At 33.7% G+C, this 13,847-nt stretch overlaps 2 protein-coding genes across 2 annotated transcripts; one reads left to right on the forward strand and one right to left on the reverse strand.

Moving 5' to 3' along the window:
* Nucleotides 1-4,260: 4,260 nt before the first annotated feature.
* Nucleotides 4,261-9,401, forward strand: LOC125580421 (protein DETOXIFICATION 43-like). Its single transcript, XM_048744830.1, has 13 exons — nt 4,261-4,406; nt 5,879-6,005; nt 6,087-6,457; nt 6,919-7,085; nt 7,175-7,310; nt 7,391-7,487; nt 7,794-7,894; nt 8,024-8,187; nt 8,282-8,353; nt 8,465-8,581; nt 8,824-8,919; nt 9,032-9,153; nt 9,247-9,401. Exons 2-13 carry the CDS (start codon nt 5,923-5,925, stop codon nt 9,305-9,307), a joined length of 1,587 nt encoding a protein of 528 aa, XP_048600787.1. The 5' UTR covers nt 4,261-4,406; nt 5,879-5,922; the 3' UTR covers nt 9,308-9,401.
* A 592-nt stretch (nt 9,402-9,993) lies between these two features.
* LOC106427886 lies at nt 9,994-11,846 on the reverse strand. Its single transcript, XM_013868604.3, has 2 exons — nt 11,623-11,846; nt 9,994-11,100 (listed from the first exon to the last, which is right to left on the reverse strand). The coding sequence occupies exons 1-2, from the start codon at nt 11,699-11,701 to the stop codon at nt 10,082-10,084; spliced, it is 1,098 nt and encodes a 365-aa protein (XP_013724058.2). The 5' UTR covers nt 11,702-11,846; the 3' UTR covers nt 9,994-10,081.
* Between the last annotated feature and the right edge of the window lie 2,001 nt (nt 11,847-13,847).

A 13,847-nucleotide genomic window follows, 5' to 3' on the forward strand; every position in this document is an offset into this window, starting at 1 on the left:
AGAATGAAAATAAACCTAGTTTATTACATGATGGAAGGTGAACTTTTTCTCTTCTTTTAGAAGCTCTTTCATGTAATTTTTGCATGATAGTTTCCTTTTTTGTGGCACGGAACAATTTGGATTCATACTGGCGCACGGGTAGGGTGGGTGGATATCTGTTTTCCAAAATCTGAGGGAGGTTTGGGCATTCGAAATATTGTGTCTTGGAGTGAAACATGTACAATTTAAAGCTCATATGGATGCTCTACTTCAGAGCTGGCTCAATTCTGGTTCGCATGGATGACGAAAATCTATAATGTCTCATCATTCTGAAGAAAAGAAAAATGTCTATCACAAATGTATGGGTTATGGTTTGGACTTGAGGTGAGCTTTCTATTGAAATGAATCCAAGTCCGGTTTGATATCATTCGGGTTTGGTTTGGAGATAAAGGCTTTTATGAGTTCAGGAAAATTGTTTATAAAATTAGTCAGTTATATGTTGGCCATCAAAATGAAAACTAACACAAAACTAACTATAAAAGGAAATTCGGTAACGTATATAAAAAATACAATATTTTGTTTTGTGTAATTACGTACATATAATGTTGAAGTATTCCAAAAAAAAAAAAAATACTACATAGTTTCCCAGTTAAAATGATTGGTTTAGTAGTTATCACCTGTTTAAAGTTAAGCATGAAGGATCTTGGATTACAAAAACAACAAACCCAAATCATTACTTGTGTAATTATAGTTTTCTCAACCACAACGCCATAATTGATGCTAAATCGACTCCACATCAATGAAACATTAATTCAAAGAGAAACATCAATCATATGGTTCATATGTATCTCTCTTGGAACTATATATGAACCAATCGATCATGTAATTTTCTGTCATCACACACTCACAAAACCAACAAAAAAACATCAGGAAAACATGTCATTAATAGAGAGAAGAGAGGAACATTACTCAAACTACTTTGTCCAAAGCTCTTCGTCCCTTTTCCACGACGCAGAATCCGAATTCCAGTCCCCATATCAATCTGACTCAGTGCAATTGGTCTTAGTCCGCATCAATGAATCCCCGAGGTACTCAGATTTCTTGAAATACTTGAAAACAATTGTGTGTATGAGGATGATAATGAGAAGAGGTTGATGCCATTGCGGAGCCTCAATTCGGGTTGGTGGATCGTTCTACAAATAATGTGGAGGTTTTTGTTTAGCTCTGGAGTGGCATTGCTCGTCTTTTACATTGCTACTCAGCCTACTCGTCCAGACATATCTATTCGAGTAATATGCATACTCTACTAATTACCTAGTACCACAAAAAAAAGTTAGATTGGGTTATTATGATAGTGACCTTAAGTATTAGTTTGGATTAATCCGGTTACCAAATTCATATAGTTACACCATTTCTACTCTTTGAGAAAAAATAACTACAAAATAAGCAACTAATGGTGGTCCAATGGTTGAAATGATCAATTATATAATTTGAGGACTGGTTTTTGTACTGCGATATCATTGTTCCTTGTTGGTCATTGTGAATGTTTCATATGGCAAGAATCCATGAGTCTCCGTAATTAGGATCCGATGATTAGTGTGAGTTTCGGTTCTAGATCTCTCCAAAATCTATTAAAAACAAAACTAAAAAGATAAATAATGACCTATAGTTTATCATAGATTCTTACGAAAATAGAGCTTTATATGTATACTCTACCTAAAATGTACGTAATTTTCACAGATTGGAAAATTTAATCAGTTTTTGTTAGAAGAAGGTGTGGATTCACATGGAGTGTCGACTGTGTTCCTCACTTGCAATTATTCTACCAAGGTCATAGTGGATAACAAGTCCTATGTTTTTCGCCTTCACATTCATCCTCCATCTATCAAATTATTCTTTGGCCCCCTCAACTTTGCAAAGGCACAAGTAAAACTTTCTATATATAAAACCTAAAAATGTATAAAATCAATATCAACTTTAGTTATATAAACTCATACACATGATTTCTTCAACTGGGGAACTATATGCATCAAGCCATGAGTCAACAACATTTCGGCTAAAAATAGGGATAAAGAACCAGGCGATGTACGGGGCAGGAAGACAGATGGAGGATATGCTTCAATCTAGAGCTGGATTTCCTCTAATACTACGAATGAACCTAATCTCCGACTTTCGAGTTGTCTGGAGTATTATAAACCCTAGGTACCATCAGAATGTCGAGTGTTTATTGTTTCGTTCTTACAACAAGAAACACAAACAAGCTACAGTAGTAAAAGAAAAATGTAGGGGTATCTTAACTAATCAGAGATTCTTCTCCCTGGAAGCATATGAAAGTATTTGAATCATGCAAATGAGACGCCATGATTATCTTACAATGATTTTTTTCATGTGTGTAACTGTTTTGTGATGAATTACATATCTTCATCTAGTAAAATCCGGATGATGCACACATAACCAAAACAAAACTAAAAAAATTGTAAACCAAATGAAAACTACTAGTTATTAGATAATTTTATATATACATCTCTATATATATATTTCTTTTTTTTGAGAAAGGGCTTTACATCTCTATATTTTCTACAGATTTATATCCTGATTTTTCTTTTAATTTGATATTCCCAGTTTACGTCCATCATTTTATATATATGTGAAAAATAGTAATTTTTTTGTCATCAACATAAATAGACTCGATTAAGACTATGTTAACCAAACAAGTGACCCTGTGTCCATATTAGACGACTGGCTTCGTGCACTATACGTCCTTGTATTCTGAGTCCGAGGTACATGTGTGAGATGGAAAGTAAAAAAGCTTTCCTTCAGAATAATAGTAATTTCTCTTTTGATTTTATGCCACGAAAAATAAATGAGAAAATTTGCTTCTCATTTACATCATTAATTTGAATTGATATTTCATATATGTCAATGTCTACACCGAAAAAAACTTTACAAATATCACTAGTTCCATAGTTCCCAATTAATCAAATTATATACAAACGATAGACTCACTTGGGGACATAGGTGCACAAATGTCTTCCCACCTCATTGGCTCTGGTCTCCAAATCCAACAATACATCTAATAAAGCAATCATACAATATAAAAAATAGTTACCCGTGCCGTTGTGCGACTAGACATAATGCTGTCATTCTGGAGTGTTGATGTCTTTGTGGTTGAATAATTTCCGAGAGACGTTAAGTGTGTTCCTATGAAATATTTAGGCCACGGTACATTCGTACTTTTTCTTGTACTCTTTATAGAAAGTATTGTGTGTTGTCAAATAATTTTATCTTTTGAATTTAGAGTGCGCACTACATATCTAAATTTTCATAAATAAAATCAGAAAAAATCTAACAATTCCATCAACGAATCATTTTTACATTTCATCTGCCAATAGTTTGAGATATGAATCACATTATCAACACCCATTCATATAGTATAATAATTGTTAAACATAGGGCAGCTTATAGTAGATGATAAGGAACGTGAGGTATCAACTTTATATACTTCAATGGTTATCGTGTTGGAAAAAATATTAGGTAAGGTGAGGGCGCATAACAATCCAAATATATATACAACTGTATTAAGTAACAAATGCGAAAGAAAAGAGAAATGAATGTTAAACTAAGTGATCATTTGTTGCATTTTAATTGGGAATCCTACGTAGCCCACTCTTGTTGCATAAAATGTTTCGTTGATTGTGACTTCAGCGACTACGTCACGTCTCTCATACGTTTTCTGTTCACTAAATGGTTTTGGTTTCATACTCAAATCGAATATTTCGTATTCATACCTATTAATCGATGAATTGTCAGCTAATTATTTGAAGGTACGGTTAAAAGCAAAGACGCTTAGAACTAAATCAGTATGGGAACATGATTTGAATATCATGGCATCGGTTTAACTTTATCTTAATGGTATTGGGGACAAGAGACGAAACTTAAGCAAAAATATTGGTTAGGCTTGTACTGTATCATATCCCGTGTAGTCAGAACGGTGCAAATATTAGCAATTCCGAAAATTTACATGCATATATTTACGAACTTATTATTATATGAATTTGTATCTTGTAAGAAATTGTGGATATTGATGTGGTATGTGCTATACACACGCCTTGAAAAGCTGCAAATTAAGTAGTAATATATCACCCAACTTTTAACAAAAAATAATATACATAAAGTAAAAAAAAAGTAGGATTGCATTACTTTATAAATAAACCATAGTGTGGAGAACAAATGGACGAAAATGAGAAAGGGAATATGAATGGAATTTGTGTATAAATTGGAGCCAAGTGTTGGCATACACTTATTAAATTGTAGCCAAGTACTACTTCTGGCACACGCCTAGTAATTGTTCCCTTTAACTCTCCCAAACACTTACCTGTGTCACTACTCATCCACGTGATTACTTAAACAAGCGTTGACTCATACAGGTAAAGATTTTTTTTGTAACTGGGGTAAATATATTTTTCCTCCATATATCTAGTTAAGTTCTTTAATTGATTCTTAGTATAGCATATATGTTATCTATCCCAATATTGTATACTTTTCAACATAATAAGCTCATTTTCATGTGTCTTGTTATGGTTGATTATGATTCTGAGAAAGAATATATACTATATATACAATATGTGCTAATTTTATAAATTCGTACATCTGGTAGAAAATCGGTTGGTTGTCAATATCTACTTTCTAGCTCCTTTTTATTTTGTATAAAGATTTTTTAGTATAACCTAGTTGACATCTTCAAATCATTTAGTAAATCATATGACCACGATGCCCAATGTTAGACGTTAATATACTCTTCTTCTTCTTTAGTACTTGTTAATGCATGGTGTTAACACTTAATGCAGAAGCGTATATAAGTAAACAAAACTTATTCATTTATTGTTTTTCTATTAATATGTATGCATACAGTTGATTATTGACGCATATTTCACAATCGAATAGCCAATTACTTCATGAATTAATTAAAATCATAATTTAATTAATCATAATTAATAATTATATTACCATATGTTTCAATTTGGAAGAAAACAATGAACGAGTGAAGTGGTATTGTTGGTAACGGAATAGACGTGGATGCTTAGGGAAAGATGGTCATATCTTACGGAACAATTACATACACGACACGCACTATATACAAATCACCTGTGTTGGTCTGTGTTGCCATCTTTTATATTTTCTTTGACTATCGCATTTCCTTTAACTAATAGTATTAAAAGACGTCAAAAAAAAAAACTAATAGTATTAAAAACTGTTTTAACAAACACAAAAACACTTACAATTTTTTCTAACCGTCGAGAAAAAAAGGAAAATCTCAGATTATTAATTGCTATTTAATGATAAAGCAATAATTTTGGCAACTAGTGAAATTTAGTTCACTTTTAGTGAAATACATCAAAACTAAATGATGATAAGGGAGAAGTCAAGACTCTATCCTACTATGATAAATACAAGCAAGAAATCTTTCAATGAAAAGTGATTATATCCTTTCACAAAAAGCATGATCAGTGCCATGCTTTTTGTTATATTTCATGAGGACCATATTTTCATTTTTTTTTTTTGACAAAAGATTGAGGACCATATTTTCATATAATAAATATAGAAAGATTTATCAAGAAGGGCAGTCCGAAAATTTCTATAAGAATTATTAAATACGATGTTGATTTTGTACATTTTTCCCTTGAATAAAAATAATATTTGGTGTCTCTATATAGTTAGGGAAGGAGACTTTTCCAACGAAGCTTTTGCTACAGAAAGAAATCAAAACACTTTTTCAAATTAAATACTAAATACATGCATGCTCATTACGTGTCTATAAATAGATACATTTGTACAAAGTCACTAGTATAAACGTTCGCATTGCTTATTCGATTCTTCGAAACACTTATGATATTTTCAGACACGACAAATTAAACACAGTGACCGTTTCTTTGGAGAGGATCGATGACGGAAGCTGGTGATCTTACTTCGGTTCCAAACAGTGTGATCAAGCCGTTCCCATTTCTTGTTATCTTCAAAGATTTAAAGTAAGTTTGTTGATATGAACTGGTGAAGATTAATATTAAAAGGGAATGAGCTATAACGTTTATTTATATCTATAATGGCAGACATGTATTCAGTATGGATGCCATTGGGCGAGAGATACTAAGCATGGCGTTTCCGGCGGCTCTTGCTTTTGCTGCTGATCCAATAGCGTCTCTGATCGACACCGCTTATATTGGACGTTTAGGAGCGGTTGAGCTAGCAGCGCTTGGAGTATCCATTGCGATATTCAATCAAGCTTCTAGAATCACGATATTCCCAGTTGTGAGCGTCACAACTTCCTTTGTCGCTGAGGAAGACACGATGGAGAAGATGAAAGAAGACGAAGCAAACAAAGCCATTACTCATGCAAATACTTCAGCTGTTCAAGATTCCTTGGAAAAAGGTGTTGCGTCACCGGCAAGTAACAACACGAGCCAGCCGCAGCAAACGCCAGGTAAATTCTCCAATATGGCCAAATTATACCATTTCTAAAATTATAAGGGTGTAGATTTTTTGTTAGCGTATATTTCGGTTTGTGCTTGACCTTTATGTTTACACCTTTTGGTTCACACTTTTTTTTTTCTTTTGGTTTATTTACACTTCTTTAAAACACTTTTGAAAAAATAAAAAATGTTTAAAAAAAAGTGAACAATCTATTTTCCCATTAGCATTATCATATAGCACAATATGTACATATTCATCAAATGAAAGTTAAATGCAAGGTTCCTCAATAAATTCAAAATTTGAATCCTATTTATCTTCATAGAAAATAGTGCTATATAATTTATTTTAGGAGACTTTAATTTTGTGTGGATATATAGTAATATATGACAGTTCTCAGGAAAATATGAAGTTTCTAATTTTTTCCGTTTTTTTTTTGTCACGGTCTAATTTTTTCCGTTATTGTGTGACTAGCTTCGGATACAAAGCCAAGCAGCGGAAACAAAGCAAAAAAGAAAGGAAAGAAGAATATCAAATCGGCATCAACGGCCATGATCATAGGGTTAATCCTAGGCCTTGTGCAAGCCATTGCCTTGATTTTCAGCTCGAAGGTGCTTCTAGGCGTCATGGGAGTGAAACCGGTATAAGATTATAAAAATAAATAGACATGCACATAAAATTGGATAGACAAAATGTTTGACTAATTTGAGTTGACTATCGATGAGATCAGAATTCAGCAGTGTTATCACCAGCGCACAAGTACTTGACCATACGATCATTAGGTTCTCCTGCATTGCTTCTATCACTTTCAATGCAAGGCATTTTTCGTGGTTTCAAGGACACCAAAACTCCTCTATATGCTACTGGTAAGTTACATTTTTATCATATTATTATAACATATTAGACAGCATGAGTCTAATACTTATCATCGTGATGCATGAAACAGTTGTGGCAGATGTTATCAATATCATTCTCGACCCAATTTTCATCTTTGTGCTGCACCTTGGCGTCAGCGGTGCGGCCATTGCTCATGTCATTTCTCAGTAAGATATCGTTCAAAACTTTTTTCACACACGTAAAATGTGAAATTAACCGAAGCTAGATTAGAAATTTTTTGATTTGGGTGCTTTTGTTCGAGTCAGACTTGTAACCGAAACTTGATCCCGGTTATCGGATTTGATTTATAATATTAAATATTAAAAAAAGAGTGAAATTAAAACTAGTAAACCCCAAAACTTGATTGAATCGACTCCCACTAGTCGCATTTATATTTTTGGGAGTTACTCTAGACTTTAGACAAAATAAAAGAACAAAAAGATATAAAAACTAAAAGTTTCTTTCGTGTGAAGGTACTTCATGACTCTAATATTGTTCATCCGCCTCGCGAGTAAAGTTAATTTGATGCCACCAAACTTCGGAGAATTACAGTTCGGAAAATTCCTTAAAAGTGGTAGGAACACATATTCATTATTTAGTAAATTCTCACAATAATCAAAGTTTATTTTTGTAAAAAAAATTATAAATTATTGTGAGAACATCATTCTAACAAGATGTAATATTGTGCACACACAAATGAAAGGGGGATTATTGCTGGCGAGGACCGTAGCTGTAACGTTTTGTCAGACATTAGCAGCAGCAGTGATGGCTCGTCTGGGAACAACACCCATGGCTGCTTTTCAAATATGCTTACAAGTCTGGTTAACTACTTCTCTCCTCGCCGATGGTCTTGCCGTTGCCGGTCAAGTATAATCTATTATCATTTAATTTGTCATGTTTGCATTTAATATATAATTTGGTTTGATCAAGTTGCTTATCACTCCATTTTACTTTCTTGCAGGCCATTCTGGCTTGTTCCTTTGCGGAGAAAGACTACAACAAAGTGACTGCTGCTACATCGCGTGTTCTACAGGTTATGTCTCGATATCCTCTTTCCTGAAACAATGCTAATCCCTAGGGATACATGTTTTTCGCAAATATTATTATTTTTGGTAACTATAACATATGAATTGTGGACATGCAGATGGGTTTTGTGTTAGGACTTGGACTGTCCGTTTTTGTTGGATTGGGTTTATACTTTGGTGCTGGAGTATTCTCCAAGGATGCTGCCGTTATTCACCTCATAGCCATTGGAATACCGGTACTAATAATACCATTAAGCAATACGAATAAATACTATAGAAAATATATCATATTTTAGTTGAGAAAATGTATTGATTAGAGGGAAAACAGAGACTAGAAGAACACGTTGGAAAAAAGTTCTCTTCTAATTTAAATTTCTTCTAGAAGAAGCAAAAATAGAAATCAAATGGCCTACCGGTTTAATTCAGAAAAAAAAATGACTAATAAGACGTTATATATTATATGTGTGGGGGACATCAGTTTGTAGCAGCAACACAGCCAATAAACTCAATCGCTTTTGTGCTGGACGGAGTCAATTTTGGAGCATCAGATTTTGCTTACACTGCATACTCCATGGTACATACACTATTTTCATTCATTACTTAATATGTTTTCAGAATGATTACTTCTTGTTCGCATGTTTTCTTAAAATTTGACTCTCTTTTTCGATGATTAATTGATAAATCAGGTAGGAGTTGCGGCCATAACCATTGCAGCAATAATATACATGGCAAAGTTCTATGGTTTTCTAGGAATATGGATAGCCCTTACGATCTATATGGGTCTCCGAACCGTTACTGGAATTGCCAGGTATTTTATTGCGCCTTAATGGCCCATTAGTATATTTTATGCAGCCCCATTATAGTAGACGACACATGACTCGTGTTGAATTAAATTATGCAGGATAGCAACAGGAACCGGACCGTGGAAATTCTTGCGTGGACGATCCCCTTCATCTTCCTAGGACTTAGTTAATAATTATAAGAGCGGTTGCATCCTTGTCTGTCTTTCTTAATTTTTGGTTTTTGTTTCTTGAGTTCTTACATTTTGTTTGAAAACCAGTTATCTGTATTGTTATCTTCAGTTCTTCACAGCTGCAGATAAATAATTGGATGAAACGTTATCTCTTTCTGCATATTCGCATAACTGCACAAGGAGCCCTGGCTGGCTAGACATTTTCTTTATAGAAATTTTTTGTCAGTCTAGGTGCTTCAAAGTTGTTGAATTTGTTATTTCTTTAAATTTACTAACACTAGTATAAAACTATATAAAATCTGAAAAAGTTATGAGCAATATCAAATTTGAAAACTCAGTCTAACCAATTATAAGTTTTAAATCTTCTTTAACATAAAAGGAAGTTTGACTGCACTTTTTCATTATCTTAATATTTTTACTTTAGTAAGTGTTTTCCAAAGTTTTCAACTACTACTTCAGTTTTAAATTATTTTTTGGGGGGGGGGGGGGGGGGGGGATTTCAAATTTTCATTTTAGTTTAAATCTTCATTTTATTCAGCACTTATAATTATTTCAAAATAACTAGTAAGCTTAAGCTTTAGCTTTTAAGTTCTTGATTATTGTCTTTTTACCCTCTGTTTAACTAAAAACTTCTCATATCACAATTTATATCAGTATTAAACTTGAAGGCTATAACTTAAAGCCATAAGGAGCAAGAGATACAAAGTAAAGAACCAAGTCCAACAGTAAGAATACAAGATGCAGTGGTCATAAAGCTTACAATCTAAGCGACATGAGAAACCACAATCTGATCAATGACAGGTCCACAAAGAGATCCAATATCGTTCTTCTTGGTATGGTAAAAGCCACTGAAGAAAGTAATTCTAGTTCTTGCCTCAAGCGCCTTGAACTTGAGACTCGCTGTCTTAACATGACCTCCACCAACTGAAGTGTGCGTCACTTTCAGTGTATCTCTAGCCGCAAAAGCTTCAACCATCATGGAACCATGACAGTCGTTTTTAGCATCTCCAACAACAAAGGAGAGGCTATAGGTTTGACCTGGTGAAGTCCTAATAACTTGCGCAATAGCACTTTCTTTCCCTGCCACAAGCTCGATCGCAGCTTGTCCAAAAGGAACATTGAAGTTCTTGGAGTCTATGAACTTCACTGCCTTGAGAGACTCTATGATCCATCCAGGTAAAGGAGATGTGACATCTTCTTGTTTAGGTGGGAGAAGCACTCCTTGCGTTGAGTTCACTAGACGGTGAGGACCTTCTTCGAACCCTCCGTTCTTCACCAAGTTACCTTCGGTGTACGTTGGCTGAACAAGCTCTTTAATGGCCACAGCGTCCAACAAAGGACCACAAGCAGGATCTTCTTGAACTCCAGGGTTATGGAAAGTCACAGTAACTTCAGAAGTCTTGGGGACGAAAGCCCACGCGTAGACATCACCTCCGAAGCTGTTGTAGAGTGTCTGAAGAGGTAAGTCACCGGTCTGAGGAGGGACAGAGACTCTAAGCACTTCTTCTTGCGCGCAAGTTCTTGATGCGCCGAAGGTGAGTGAGTAGAGAGAGCCTGGCTTTACTTTTAGCTTCTGGGAGATCGTTGCTTCGTTTCCGAGCCTCACGGCGTGGACACCGTGAGCAACGGGGAAGAACATGCCTCCCGGTTGAGGTCCACCGGAGATGTACTCGACGAAACCGGTGGTTTCCCATTCGGGTAAAGCGGTTTTGCCGATTAGGACTGTCTTTTTCATGTCGGTTTTCTTTGGTGACTCCTCGAAGTTGCCATTACGAAGGTATCCTGAAGACACAAACAGAAAAGAAATCTCAGATGACACATATATATAATTTTATACTTCAAAAACATCAAATCTTGATTTAGAGTAAGAAGAGAGTGAGTGTTGAGGCTATAGACAATTTAATACTCACTCCATTCCAACTAAACAAATTCTAATTGTTCAATAACTATCAACAACTAATAGTATTTGACTAATTCAAATATTTTCAACTGATGTTTTTTAGAAATATACAATTTATCAACACTTTCTAGAAAATCTATCATTTTGCAACAAAAAACAAATTCAAAAAATTCTATTTTCAGAAACAGAAAGAAAAAGAGTTTGGTGTAAAAAGGAAAAAAAGTTTATATAATTTTTTTTTACAAATTTTGGAATATATATATATATATAAATAATTTTTTTTCAGTTAAATAATTTGGGAGCTATTATATAAGCAAATACATCACCCGCCTATGCTCAACACCGGTACTGAACAGAGTAGACCTATGTTCCAAATCCAGAGACAGAGAGAGTGCGTAACTTACCTTCATAAGCAGAAGCTCCAAGAGCAGCACCACATAAGACTAGTAAGAGAGGTAGAACAATGGCTTTAGGCACAGCCATTTTCTCTTTTACTCGGATAAAAGTGAGTGAGGAGCTTCAGGAGAAGAGGAGGAGAGAGAGGGTTCGAAGTTGAGATTGTGAGAAGAAGACGATCTCGAGATGCTGCGACTTTATACAAGAAAAAATCGAGTCGTGGAAGAGAGAGGCAGAGGAAAGCACGTAGAAAGAGGTAACAGAACTGGGCCCCATTGATGTATTTTGTCTGCCTGTCTTGCTGAGCTGAAACCGACTTTCTCCTTAATTCATGCTCTCTTATTTCGTATTGGCACTTGTGCCCTGCTTCACAACTTTTCACACGCCCCACATGTTAAGTGTTACTACTAGATACGTAGGCTTAGAAAAAAAAAAGAGTTTACCATAGGTTTCCTTTCTTAACAATATTAAAGATCATTGCTAGTATGTTTTAAGGCGGGTCAAATCAAATAACTCCAAGTCGATGACAGAGCTATAACAGTAACGAACGCATGCACTTTAGTATGAACTTTACCTAATACTAAAACTTGTCTTACTTATGTTTACAAAATGTGAATGAGATCAAAGTATTATTGTTTGGAAAGATCGTATAAGAATTGTACATGGGTTTTTGAATATTCGTAACGGGATTTGCGGCAGATGCAACGGTAATTATGGAGCGGGAGAGAGAAGGTGTTGGCAATTTTCTGGTTCTGGCTGGTTCCAAGAATAATTGGCGTTTTAAATGAATACTAGATATTGACCCGCCCTCGAGAGGGCGGGTATATGTTTTGTTTTAAAAATATTTGTCTAATATAATTTATATGTTTGTGTGTTTGTATAATTATATTTTTGTATGATATGAATTTAACATAATAGATTATTTTTGTAAATATATTAAATAAATCAAGTTTCATATGTACTTGTGTCTTTTCTTGTATCATATATGTATTTTTTTGTAATCATATTTATGTTTTATCTCTGATCATATTATAGAGTAAGAATTCGGGTTCGATTCCGACTATTCAGATATTGGTCTTTAGATGAGAGATTAAAACTTATTTGGATATTTATAAATTTTAGTTCGGATTCAGTTTGGATAATTACAGGTTCAGTTTAAATACGGATACTCATTAAAATAATGTAAAAATATTGAAATACAAATATACCCGCCCTTTAAATTATGTAAAAATATTTTTGGTCTATCTTTTTTGAAAAATTTAAATTTTATAATTGTATTTTTTTTAAATCATATTATATTTAATATTAATTTAATTTAATATATTTTTTGGTAGTTAAATTAATGTTAAACATAATATGATTACAAAAAAAAACACAAATTTAAAAATTAACTGCCATAAAAAAACTAAAACAAAAAATATACCCGCTAGAATCTAGTGCTTTTTAAAATAACCTGCAAAAATTTGTTATCACAAATTTTTGCATGTTTGATGTAAACTTAATAAAATTCTAAGGATATTGTTTATTAGTATAATTTATGACATTTAATTTTCTTTCTAATAAAATGCTAAAATAAAAATAAATATATTTTATTCTTCTTTAGATGACATCGTATTGGGTATCTTCATCGTTTGAAATATTTTTTGCTGGGTACTTTTTGTTTAATAAAATGATATGGCATTAGTTGTATTAAAAAATGGCGTGGGCTATAGAAAACTACTTTTATTAATGGGTCATACTACCGTTTTAATAGAATAAATATGGTATATTTGGATTTTAATATTTTTACATAGTTGAAATGAATACCCGCATTTGAAAACCCGTAATGATCCAAACCGAATCCGAACTAAAATTTATAAATATCCAAATAGGTTTTAATCCCTCATCTAAAGACCAGTATCTGAATAGTTGGAATCGAACCCGAACTCTTGCCCCTACATGTAGTCTATAATTTGAATAGAGTAATATAGGCTATACCTTCCTCTTTAAACATACTTAATTAATTATTAATAGCATGATTAATTGACAGACTTAATAAATAATAATCAATAATTTGCAAACAAATTCGGTGGCCTAGTGGAACACAGCACGCACATGTTTACATAGCCTGGGTTCGATCTACTCACATCGTCTTTTCATCTTTTCTATCTTTTTCTTTGTTTTTTTTCATTAATGGCATAATGATATGGGTTAGAATATTAAATATATTTTAAATGGTCCCGATCAAATAGAA

Source organism: Brassica napus, chromosome C1, assembly GCF_020379485.1.
Source record: "Brassica napus cultivar Da-Ae chromosome C1, Da-Ae, whole genome shotgun sequence".
Classification (NCBI taxonomy): Eukaryota; Viridiplantae; Streptophyta; class Magnoliopsida; order Brassicales; family Brassicaceae; genus Brassica; species Brassica napus.